The sequence below is a fragment of the Falco peregrinus genome, chromosome 1 (genome assembly GCF_023634155.1).
Source record: "Falco peregrinus isolate bFalPer1 chromosome 1, bFalPer1.pri, whole genome shotgun sequence".
Taxonomy (NCBI): domain Eukaryota; kingdom Metazoa; phylum Chordata; class Aves; order Falconiformes; family Falconidae; genus Falco; species Falco peregrinus.
This window is the reverse complement of record NC_073721.1, coordinates 116,670,323-116,682,640: the sequence shown is the minus strand read 5'-3', so window position 1 is coordinate 116,682,640 and position 12,318 is coordinate 116,670,323. Positions and strand designations below refer to the sequence as shown.

At 41.3% G+C, this 12,318-nt stretch overlaps 1 protein-coding gene across 1 annotated transcript; it reads right to left on the bottom strand.

The window, feature by feature from the left end:
- Nucleotides 1–7,215: 7,215 nt before the first annotated feature.
- On the bottom strand, nucleotides 7,216–11,820 carry RAMAC (RNA guanine-7 methyltransferase activating subunit). Its single transcript, XM_055791518.1, has 4 exons — nucleotides 11,714–11,820; nucleotides 10,818–10,928; nucleotides 9,787–9,961; nucleotides 7,216–8,172 (listed from the first exon to the last, which is right to left on the bottom strand). Exons 3-4 carry the CDS (start codon nucleotides 9,951–9,953, stop codon nucleotides 7,983–7,985), a joined length of 357 nt encoding a protein of 118 aa, XP_055647493.1. The 5' UTR covers nucleotides 9,954–9,961; nucleotides 10,818–10,928; nucleotides 11,714–11,820; the 3' UTR covers nucleotides 7,216–7,982.
- Nucleotides 11,821–12,318: the final 498 nt, after the last annotated feature.

Genomic DNA, 12,318 nt, shown 5'->3' with positions numbered 1-12,318 from the left:
GTATGATCTAAAGAGACAGAAATTAACAGTTAAGTCATTCATCTGCCAATGTCCTGTAGCACTGCTGTGTGCCATATGCATGTGCAGCAAAAGTGGAGTTTAGCCAAAGAGCAGCTGAGTTTGTGGACAGCTTTGAATCCAAAGTCACGACGGGACCTGCTGGGATGTCTAGGATCCTCCCTCAGAGCATTAATGAGAAATAGATGCCATCTGGAGGAATTTTCTTGCCAAGAGACTGTGATGCCATCTTTGTCTTCTAGTTCTCATCAATCATAAATGGCTTTTAAATAGATTTGTATTATACCTTCAGTCAGATGGTTTTGTTTTCTCAGCTGCTAAGGACACTGACCTTTCCACTGACTTTTTTATTTCTGATAAGACATGTTTGTTGCCTTGGCTGCTCTGTCACTCTTTCCTTTTCCTGCACCCCACTTTCATCATAGCTGACTCATCCACTCCTCCCCTGACCACTGTATTTTCTTTCCTCTTCTTTTGCTGTAGGTGCAAACAACTTGACCTTTAATGTTTTTGAAACTCGGATACTTAACTACGAATTCTAGTAGTTTGCATTAAAATTTTTGCATCTACTCGATCTAAAAGAAAACAAGCACTGTAATACTTACGTAAGGCAGGGATTTTACTCACTCTTGCCATGATTGCATGGTGTGTGCATGAACGTTTTAAAAATCAATTAAATATAAATGAATAGTACATTCAATAGAGTAACTATCACAAGTTTCATGGATGTGGGTCTAGTCTGCATAATTGCCCCCTTGTTTTTAATTTCACCTCTCTTTAATTCAATGTTAACTTTCAAATTGGACTACCTTTGCCTCTTGGCTATGATGAGGCTGTTTTTATCCTACTTATATTTTTGAAGGGCTTTTCTACTACACCCATAGAATTAGAATCACTTATTGTTTAGTGCAGGACTAGCTTTGAGAGTTTGCTAGGGCACAGAATCCCAGCTATACATCTCTATAAATACTATGCTAAATAACTACGGAGTGACGTCAAGGCAGTGTTTAAATCAAGTCACTGCCTTGATAGTATCTGTATGTTTGGGTTTAGTTAGAAAAAAAATTGAAAAAAATCAGAAAAAAAATTAATTTGCTCACTGGAATGTCTCTAATGTGTTATGTTGGGACATACAAACCCCAAACCCCAAGTGAGATTGTTATACACCACACTTGTGCTTTAAATGGAGTATCCCCTGCCTGGGAGGGTTTGTAGCCGAAATACAGAGCTCAGAGGAGGGAAACAGGGCAGACACACGGTTTTCTGGATGGAAGCTGAGACACAAAAGCATTAAAAGTGTTTTGTAGCTGAGCTGGATAGTAACATGTCTGTCTGGTTCTGCCTCTGAAAACATACTTTGAACTTTCTTTTTAGTTCAGGTAAAATGACTGGCACGATGGCAAAATTGTCTTTTTAGAGTTTTAAAGTAGCTTTAGAAGGTCTTCTTTTCAGGAGTGTTCAAGAATATGAAGAACTAGTGGAACAGATCTGAAATAAATAGGCTGGTACCCACATAGTGATAGGAAGGAGAGAGTAAAAACAGTATCAGATTTAAAAAACATTTTTAGGCCAGTAGTAAGAATGTGCCTAATGCAGGTATGGAAGGAAGTAAGATTAAGCCAATCTTTTATTACCTTGCATTAAATTCGTTTTGTCTCTGAAAAACTACAGTCCTGCTGGTGAGGTCTAAAGAGGTTCTTCAATTGGATTTACCTAGACTGCAGGGTATGTGATCAATAGCTATTTGCTTATCATCCCTTAGATCTCTCCACCTTATTTAAGGACTTAAACTCCACCAGTGTGATGAGCCAGCTGCTTAACTGCTTCCAGATGCCTAGGTCCGTATTTTGCTGGCTTGTTTTGTGCTGCGGAGGTCCCTGGAGTCTGTGGAGAAGGAAAGAATTCCTCTCCCTGCCCCAGGCTCCAGGCTGTAGCATGGCAGTAGAGTCACCTGATAACCAACAATCAGATCTCAACACTGAGTTGGGGATACAGGAGGAAACAACTGGTCCTTCAGCTCAGGCAGGCTCCTTACCGTCATTTCCAGGGTTGTATAATGTACCCATCCGCTCCCATCTTATCTTAGAACAACAAAAAAATGTAATTCTGCTGATGGAAGTATCCTCTGAGCTGCAGGGTAGGAGAAATAGGATTTGCCCATGTTGGCAATTTAAGGTAAAGCTCTTCTATGTTCTTATAGCAGTTTAGCTGTAGCAGGGGGTTAGAGAAGGGTGTGTGTACACCAAGCCTGATGCTCCATCAGCTCATTCCCTAGCAGGTGTTTCAAGCATGTGGCTTATAAATGAGTAACATGAGCTTGATCAGAGGAGAAGGTGTGGCCACACAAAGCTCTTGCACTGAACTGATCTAAACCCCAGAGGTTTCATAGGCTGTTTTTAAATGTTCATACCATTAAAATTGCTGAAGCAGTATTCTTAAATGTACTTTGGTTTAGGTCTCAGTGGCATTCATAAATCATAATGACTTGATGACTACAGAAGGGTAAAACTTAAAAACTAGGCCTTTGCTATGGAAAAAATAGTTTTACTTTGTAAAGAGTATGTAGTCATTTGGGGCTGGTTGCACTTGGCAGTTATGACCGTTACTTTATTCTTCTTGAGCACATTTTCAGCAGTAAATGTGTAACTTCAAGCATTTCTTCAGAAACAAACTTCAGACATGATTTCAGACAAAGAGCATCCACTTTCTGATCATGTTAAACTTGGAACATGGTGACGAAAAACAGTGTGAAACTTCTTATGTTATACTTGGTTTTTTAACATTTTATCTCCACAGTACTAGTTATAATCTTAAGTATTTAATTTATGTGGATATATAAATACCAATTGTCTTTCCTCACATTGAACAAGAGCTTTGAAAAAGCCTAGTGTCTTAATCATTCTTTTAACATGTAACATGTTTCTGTTTGAAGATTCTGCTTGCATCTTGAAGATATTTTTTTTATATAGATAAGGTTGGGCCTTGGTTATTTTTGTAGTTCTATAACAAATAGATTGTTTTCTTAGCTTTATCTCATCTCTTGAATAGATAATATTTTTTTCTTCAGACAGTGAGGAGGAGCAGCTTTGATCTTTGATACTTGTTATTGATACATCTTATTAGTGAAGCAAAGTTTAAATTACACAATATGCAAAAAATGAAAAGAGAAGGCCCATACTTGTAGGGGCCCCCAAGCGCATAGTTACGAAAAAAAAAAAAAGTAATCCAGCTGCTGAAGTATTATTTGAAAAAAAGCATTTTTGTGTTAGGAGAAAGACAATGTTCATGTGTATTTCTGCTAGTCACAAGTAACACAAAAGGTAACCATTGGGGTTGATAATATGATTTATCCTGTTGTGTGTTTACTAGACTTGTAGTAAAATATAGTTATTACCAGTTTCCACCATCTCTTGTAATAAATTTGCATTTTAACAGGACAGAGTGCTTTGAAAGTCAGGAGGTGCGCTGTATAGAAATAACACTTTGCCACGACTATTTTGCATAAGTCAATGAGGACTGACAACTAAAGCAGCCTGTGCTTTACTGAAGCAAAATATAGGCCATGATAAACACAAAAATAAATTCCAGCCTGCAGGGCCTCATGGAAATATAATTCTCTTGAGAGGCAAGATCATAGTGCACTACTGTAGTACGGCTGCCATCCAGTCTCCTGGCAGTGCTGGAGCTGCTGGACTCTTGCTTTGATCTCTAGGATTTACCTCTGTGGGCCTCGAATCAAGCTGCCTGTTTTCTAGGTGCTTTCAGGGAAACCTAACCTGCCCTATAATCTTGCTTAGCTTCTGGTCATTAAAGTATCAGTGCTGTGCATAATTTAAGCAGGGTTATATAGCTCTCTTCTAACATACAGGGACAAGGGGACTGATTATAGTAATTTTTCCAGATTGGGAAATGAAAGGCAAAGGAAGATGCAGTTTCATGAAATTGCTCCCAAGGCGACCAGTAGTTGCTGTAAGGAGCAGTCCTGTTTTCCCTTCCTTCTTGCTCCATGTTCCTACCCCGTCTTGTTTGTCAGAATTAGAGAAGGTCTGACTGCACAAGTTAGATCAGCTAACAAAATTCACCCAGAGTTGTGTAATTCAGAGAATTTTTTTTTTCCTAAGGAATAGGGGTGGTGGCAGGCAAAACCTTAGCTTAAATTTGATACAAAAAGAATTTTCCTTCCAACATCTCAGTATAAAAACCAAATGTGAACGTGTTTCCTGGTTAAGCAGGATATTTATTAGCAAATTAATAGTACAAGTTTAAATATATTCAAACATGTTTAAACAGTAGACTAAATATCTTTCTTGTTCTAGAAGTTGAATGTTGATTATATGTATAATCAGAATTGACACTTTGTCTCCCCTGTCTGAAATCTCTACTAGAGAGCTTCTTGAGAGTAGTTCAGCTTCTAACAGTTCAAAGCACGTCTGCACATTTCAATTCCCAGCTGCAGAGCTAAGATAAAATAGAGGTTGAATAGCAGTGAACGCTTGTAAAACTGTATCTCACAAATCACACTAAGATTATTATTTTTTTTTTTTACTGTGTACTTTGTTTTGCCTTCAAGTATCTAGTGGCTTAGTTGTGATTTGAAAGCCCTTAGCATTTTCTAAAATCCTAGTTAAGAAACTGTATAAAAGGTACTGAGTTTTCTTAATAGTTTGTCACAGCACCTGTAACAGCATGATGATTCTTCAGTATCAATTAACAGTTTGTCCAGACTCACTGTGTGTGTTCAGTAACGGATTTAGAACTGCTGCAAGAGCCATATTGAGAACTTCTGGGGTGTTCAAACTCTTGGTAATGTGGCAGTCATTTTTTAATACATGACACTTACCTTTCTTTTGTTTTATTCATGATAATAATGATGTCTGAGCAAATGTCAGATGGAAGAGATCTCTTAAAGTCAGATTCCAGACACTGAATTTTAATATTTACCCTGCAGTCTCCAGCATAGTTAAACTATTACTGTAGTGTTTGAAGTTGCAAATGTTAAAAGTTACCCAGCTTCAATTTTTTCATCTGTAACACACAGTAATGCACAAACCCTAATTGCAGGCAATACTTACTGGTTTTATTTAGCTTGACAGAAACAGTAAACCAGACTTTATCATAAATACTAACTCGTCTAAGCTGGAGGTAACATATTTTGCATTCTATTTGCTTTTCTGTCCAGTGCAAGGCTTGCGTTTATTTAGAAATGTATTCGCCCCCCAAATTAGATTCTTGCCATAATTGTTCCAAGGAAAAGTTTTGTAAATCGTACAGATTCTAAAAGCTGAATTGAGAGCTCTACATTCCTTCCATCTGCCTACCCATTAAAGACAGAAACCATAAAGCTGCACTGGCCTGTGTTCGTCCTGGTCTCACAGTTAGGAAACTCAGAATAAGAGCTGAGATCATGAAAGGTGTGATTCCAGTTAATAACTTCCACTTCAGCCATTCAGCTCTACCTGCTTCTACAGTCTGGTTGCAATGTCTACACCACGTGGCATTTTTTGAGTGCTTTGCCATGCTGTTGTGAAGACAGGCTGAGAGAGCTGGGGTCGTTCAGCCTGGAAAAGGCTCCCCGGAGACCTTGTAGCTGCCTGCCGGCACCTAAAGGGGCTGCAAGAAAGCTGGAGAGGGGCTTTATACAAGGGCATGTAATGACAGGACAGGGGGAATGGCTTTAAACTGAAAGAGGGAAGATTTAGATCAGATATTAGGAAAAAATTCTTCCCTGTGAGGGTGGCAATGCGCTGTCCCAGGCTGCCCAGAGCAGCTGTGGATGCCCCATCCCTGGCCGTGCCCAAGGCCAGGCTGGACGGGGCTGGGAGCACCCTGGGCTGGTGGGAGGGGTCCCTGCCCCTGGTGGGGGGTTGGAACTAGGTGGTCTTTAAGGTCCCTTCTGACCCAACCCGTTCTATGATTCTTTATTCACTAGCTGAAAAACACTGAAAATAAAATAGTTATTGGGCTTGAGGAAAGGCGACAGATAAGAGAGAATCCATTCCTTTTGCCAGGTTTTGTTTCAACCCGAGATGCTAGTCCAGATGGTAAGGAAGAACATCCTTGCACAGCCCGACTTCCATGGCATAGCTGGCAGTGTCAGGCTCTTCGCAGAAAGAATGTGCTCCCTTCTTGGAGGTGGGATATCTGGCACTTCTCATGTGGTTCTGCATTAAAAGGGAATTCCGGTATACCAACTTGCAGGTTCTCTGTAGTGCACAGACACGAACTTTGCATGATCTTCTATCCCACAGCGTTAACAGCTCTGCTCTATTAGAGGCTTAAAAAGGGTGCATTTCATCCAGTAGAGCTCCTTAAAGAAAAACAAACCTCTCACTAAATTCTAAAGTTAAACAACTGAATTCAAGGCAGATAATTCAGGGAGTAGGATATTAAACTGTTATATGAAAAGCAGAAAACAGAAATACTTAGCAGGTAGGTGGAGACACGTGTTTGCTTTTGTATCACAGACTATGTAAAAGCTACATACAGTGTGCATTTCTAAGATCAACAGTAAACATACTCTGTAGCTCTTCAAAGCTGCTTAAAAGCTGGGGGACTGTGCTTTTGTCTTCTATATTTAGTCTTTGTTTTAAATCAAGATGTGCTAATTTGTGCTCGTTATCATATAATGTCGTGACTTTTACAACAGTCAGCATGGATGGTTCTGTGTTTCTGTACAACAGCTGAAGAAAATGTCAAGTACAAAGAAACGCACTGCTCTCCTTACACAAATCAGCTTATCATGTAAATGGTGAAATAGAGAACTTTGACCCTATTACAGTAGAATGTAAGATAGTGGATTAACACTGCAGGCTTCTAATCAATCACAATGTGTCTCATCCTCTTGATTGTAGCTGAGTAGGCCATTCTTCAACTTAAGCCAGCAGCTGCCCAGCATTAGCACTTCACTGTTGGTACTGCTGCTTGCGCAGCTGTCAGCCGAGATGACAGCATTGCAATTCTGAATGTCTCAAAACTAAGTCTCAGAAATACTCGGAAACATTCTTACACGGGAACTGTACTTTTATTGTGTGAATACTTAAAAGAAAACCCACAGAATTTAAATGCTAAGAACCAAGTAACACTCTGCACTGCTTATGCTATTTTCTCATGCAAAAATAGTACAGGACAGTACTGATTATGGTTCCTTTCCTCTATAACGTGCATAAAGTATTTAATACAAACTAATTACAATTATCATCAAAGTTTTACAGCTTTATTGAAATGGGAATGCCAAAATTTGTTATGCACATACCAAATACATATTAAGAAGATACAAATTAATCCAAGTCTGATATCACTTCTCGGGTAAAACTTGCATATCACTGAACTACTTTAGTAAGAAGATACCTATTTGAACTACTTAATTTTTATTTCAAGTTTTAGACCATGCTTTAAGAGGACTAATGCAAAAACATTGAAGCCATTGAGTCAAAAGACACTATGCCAACCCCATAAAATATTTCTGTAATAGCATCTCTCCTCTCACTTTTAAGGCATCTGAAATTTCAAACCAAACTGAACTTTTCTCACTATCAAAAGCCAAACTAAGAATAAGCTCTTCAGAGGAAGACACAGTATGTCACTTTCTGTAAGAACTGTCTTAAGGCAATATGCCACTGCTATAGGCTGCACACAAACCACAGCTATTTTCCCCTGACCTGTTGCGTTTTCTAATGTAAGAGAGAAATATCAGTGATGGAAGAAAAGTAGTGTACTAGTATGTATTCACACAAAAGAATGAGATAGAAATTTAATCTAGGAGCTACAGACTCTAAACAAACTCTGTATAATACACTTTTTTTTATTCATAAAAGGTATCCCCTTTTCAAGCTCATACTACACATAAACAGCAATGGACTCAATACTGATTCTTCAGTTATCTATAAAACTGCGGAAAGTAAGAAAACTGAAGTCTAACTGAATTTGCTACACTGCATTACTGGACTTTCAAACCACAAGTATCATCAGTAGGGATGGTAACGAGGCCCTGCATTGTAGGAGTTGTAGCCATATTGTCCGTAGTGGGAGGAGTATGATTGTCCTTGTCTGTGCTGCTGGTAGTTATTACCCCAACTTCTTTCTGGCCTCTGATTAGATCTATAGTCACCTTGCCAGTTGTATCTGTCCCCTCTAAAATATCTACCATCTTGAAACCTGCAATGAAAAAAAAATGTCAAAGATTCACATAAATTGTGAGGTTTTAAAAAGATGAACGATACTTAACTCTTAAATTCTACACTTCATGAAAACTGTCACGTAACAGTTTATACACTCAATTACTTCCCTGTTTTTATGACAAACTGATGAAAACAAACCTACAGTCATCTGAAATCATTAATTTCTCGCTACTACCCAGCACACTATTTGCTAAGCAATAGAAGGATCTGTTTTCTAACACAAAGTAGTCACAGGCATTAGGTGAACCGTTGGAACTTTTGAGCAGAGAGTCAAACAGGACATATATCTAAAAAACAACCAGAAGATAGATCCGTAGCTTTATCAAAGCCAGGTTCAATCCAGTAGCTTCATAGTTGAAAGCTGTGGCAAGGCAGGCTTAAGTACAATTCAGCTACCTAACAGCACAGACTCCTAGAATTTGCATATTCCTTAGAATACATACTACCACTGTTTCATGGTCTCTTGTAGTTTCCATACTCAAGAGAGGGTATCTTTTCACCAGTATTTAGCCATTGTTCAGTCTACATTTTGGCTTTTCGGCTGTATCTCAATTCCTATCAACGCCTGAGCTGCCTCACAGTCATTTTATTTGGATACATCAGTGGTGTGGTGTACACAAACAACATTTACGTGCGGTTCACTTTGTGAGCAGATATAAGAGTTCATTAGTTCAAAGAACCACAAAGTTTTGTAAGAACATCTTATTAAATAATCACCTTTTTTTTTTTAATCTGTAGAAACTGATTCCGTGTTTAACTTAATGACAGGTTTCTAGGGGGAATGTTGTCCTCCTTTTCTTCAGATAAGGCACAAATTCTATTTATGTAGCTAAGAAGTCCTCCCAGTTGTTAGTTGGACTGGAGTTTAACTACTTTATATTAAAGGCTGATGTTAGTATTACCGAACATACTATATGCTGTAATCACTGTTTTCCAGTCACACAAAATTAGGTATTACTGTCCAGAATTCAGTAAAAAGCTGCAATTACATCCAGAAGAAGTAATTCAAAATATTTTGCAGTAGGCAGTTACCACTGCACTTGCTAGGCAGATTGGATGATGGATTTTTCAGTCATTTCTACTAGATAAAATAAGTAACAGGCTAATTAACAAAGTACAGCAAGCATTTAGGTTACAAATGAAACATTTTCTGGACAGGTAGCAACAGATAATCACATTATTAGCCTGTTCCTTTGCACATTTTCCTGACAGTTATTATCCAACAGAAGGCAGGCTGCTTAGTTTTGCAGAACTCCCAGCCTTCCCCTCTGGCAAAATGTTCCTGGCTGAGTAAGAACAAACTCCTGGGCAATGGGTTTGCTGGTTCCAGGTCAGTCCTTACTAAAAAGCAAATCACCTAATACTTTTATACACAATGCAGAAATTTTGACTGTTAATACAGAGAAAATGTAAAATCTAATTATTTTCAGAGAAGACTATTTCTCTGAAACATAGTTACCTGTGAACTAGTAAGATACTTCTATTAACAGAACAAATTCCTCTTTCTTCTGAAATAAGTGATCACCTAACTATAAATCTGCGAAACTACCAAGATTTTAAAATTAAGAAGAAAAAAAAAATAAAACAGTACCGATCTCTGTTTCTCTGGTTGCCACCAGATCTGCTTCTCCATTCTTCAACTATAGGAGGAGGATCTGCAGGGCGTTTCAGATATTCTTGGTATTCTTCATCATCTGATGTGAATCGATGAGCAAACATCTTTTCATAATTCAGGGGCATGTCAACCAAGGAAGTCATTCTGAAAACTTTAAACGTGAACACAATAAAAGTGGCTTTAGCAGTATATGAAGAATATTATTATAATAGCTACCAAAATCCACTTAGGGCAAATGAAGACAAATGAAGGCCAATGAAAAGTTACACTCAGATTAACACAGCAGTTAACCTTTGGGCAGACAGCATAGATGACTAACTCAGAAGTTTTGACAATCTAAGACTGTAAATAAATCTCCTGAAGATGTTTTTGCTGATGGAAAACAATTCCTACTCCACGTACAGTCTTTGGACATCTACACTGGATATGCAGACACTGATCTGCCTAAACACTGGGAGTGGTTTTAAGGGACTCCATCCACACAGGAGACGTTCAACTCAGATTAATACCTAATTAATACCTGCCATTACACAGCAACATCTTGGAATCAGTTTTCATAGACCCAGATCAGAGCAGCCATGGTAGGAAAGATATGAGATGTTTCTGAGGGTCAGTAATAAAGAAAAGTACTTCTGCAGAATGCACTCCCAATCTACTCCTAATCCATTTTTGACAGGAAAAACATTAATACAATCAACTTGAAAAGCTTGCTAAGGTAGAATATCATGCAAAGCCTACACGTACACATAGCCAGCAAAGCAAAATAATCAAGATTTATTCACAATAATTTATGTGCTAGTATCTTCATTCAGGGAAAGAACAGCACCTAAGAGGATGTTGAATTACCTCATAATATGCCCCCCTAATGGGATTTGTGATTAAGGTCTTAGTTTCCTTTGTATCTGTCTATATAGACATTTGCCCTTCAGATGTTGGTGCTATCTAGTATTGTCCACCAGTAAAAGTCTGGCCCTAATAGCAGATGCTGAGAAAGGCTCTACACCTACCGTTTTAACAAGCCCTGGGTAATTTAAAGCATTAAATGTCTTTGCCTCTAGACTTCCAGATTAAACTCTTCTGCTGACTCCTGAAGATTTGCAAGCAGGACCAACATTCACCTGGCAAAATGGAGGGAAGGAAAGAGGAGACAGGTTTGTTTCTTCTGGACCCTGAGAACTAAAATATATACCCTCCATGACCAAGCTCAGTTTTTCTCCCTGCTGTACCCATGAGCAGCTTCAAACTACAGTAAGTGGGACGTTTATGGGGCGTACAGCGCAGTGCTCTTTCTGCAGCCTGAACTCCACTTTTCTCAGCTTCGGAAAGTTCAGCGTCCAGTGACCTCCAGAGCCCATTGCAGCCTTCCCCCTTCCACCCAATGGCGCAGCACAGTTTTCTGAGGCGGGTGTAGGAGTTTCTCCTTGCAGTACGTCCAGTGACTTTTCTGCAACGAGCCAACCTCATTAGCTTTTATTATGAGCTATCTCCAAGGAACTCTGCTCCTCAGGGGCTCTCTCGGTCGGGGCAGGGCGGGTGTGGTGTGTAACAGCAGCGCATACTGCTCCAGCCTTTTGCGGAGAGCAGCGGGACCTGCTCTCCTCACCATTAATAATTTTAGTACCAGTGCTCACCCCACGGGGGCCGGTAACGGGAGGCCCGGCACTTTCCCCCGCCTGCGGCCAAACACGGCCCACGGCAACGACGGGGCGCGCTGCCTCCGGAGGGCCCGCGCCGGAGCCCGCTCCCCTCACGGCGGGTCAGGCCGTGCCCTGTCCCCTCACAGCCGGCGGGGCCCCGCTGCAGCCGCAGCCCGCCGCGGGAGTACCTGAGGGAAGGAGCGGGTCTCTGCTTCCCGCCACCCTCCTCCCTCACAGCCGCCCCACCACCACCGCTGCCCCCTCACCCAGCGCCGCCAGCCGCCGCCGAACCGCCGCCGAAAGCCCTCCTCTTCCGGGCCGGGCCCCGCCGCTTCCCGCGACCGTCGGGGCGGTGCCGCCTCAGGCCGGCGTCCCCTCAGCGGGCCGCGGGGCCGTCTAGGGGCACACCGCTGGGCTGGCCGGGGTACCCGGGGCTCGCTGAGGGGACCCCGCGGGGCTCGCTGAGGGGACCCCGCGGGGCTCGCTGAGGGGACCCCGCGGGGCTCGCTGAGGGGACCCCGCGGGGCTCGCTGAGGGGACCCCGCGGGGCTCGCTGAGGGGACCCCGCGGGGCTCGCTGAGGGGCCGTCGGCGCCTGAGGCGACACCGTCCCGCCGTCGGGGGCAGCCTGTGACGCTGGAGGGGTTGTTTTCCCCCAAATTAGCGTTTGATACAAAGCACGTTGACCTGAGTAGTACTGAGATTTGTGGGGCGCTTTTCTTGGCTCCTGCGCGGGTTGTAAGGAGGTGATACCTGAAATATTCCGATTTTAACAGGAAGGTGCAACTGAAAAGGGTAAAGCAAAAGTGGCACCTACAGCCATAGCCCTGTGGCTGTTGATAATGTAAGTGTATTTCAGGCATTAAAAATCT

What these genes read in the sequence shown, in the direction of transcription:
- RAMAC (XM_055791518.1), bottom strand. Translation starts at nt 9,953, where the DNA reads ATGACTTCCTTGGTTGACATGCCCCTGAATTATGAAAAGATGTTTGCT. An exon ending in AACCAGAGAAACAGAGATCG is followed by an intron (nt 8,173 to 9,786) that starts GTACTGTTTTAT and finishes TTTTCATTGCAG; the next exon opens with GTTTCAAGATGGTAGATATT.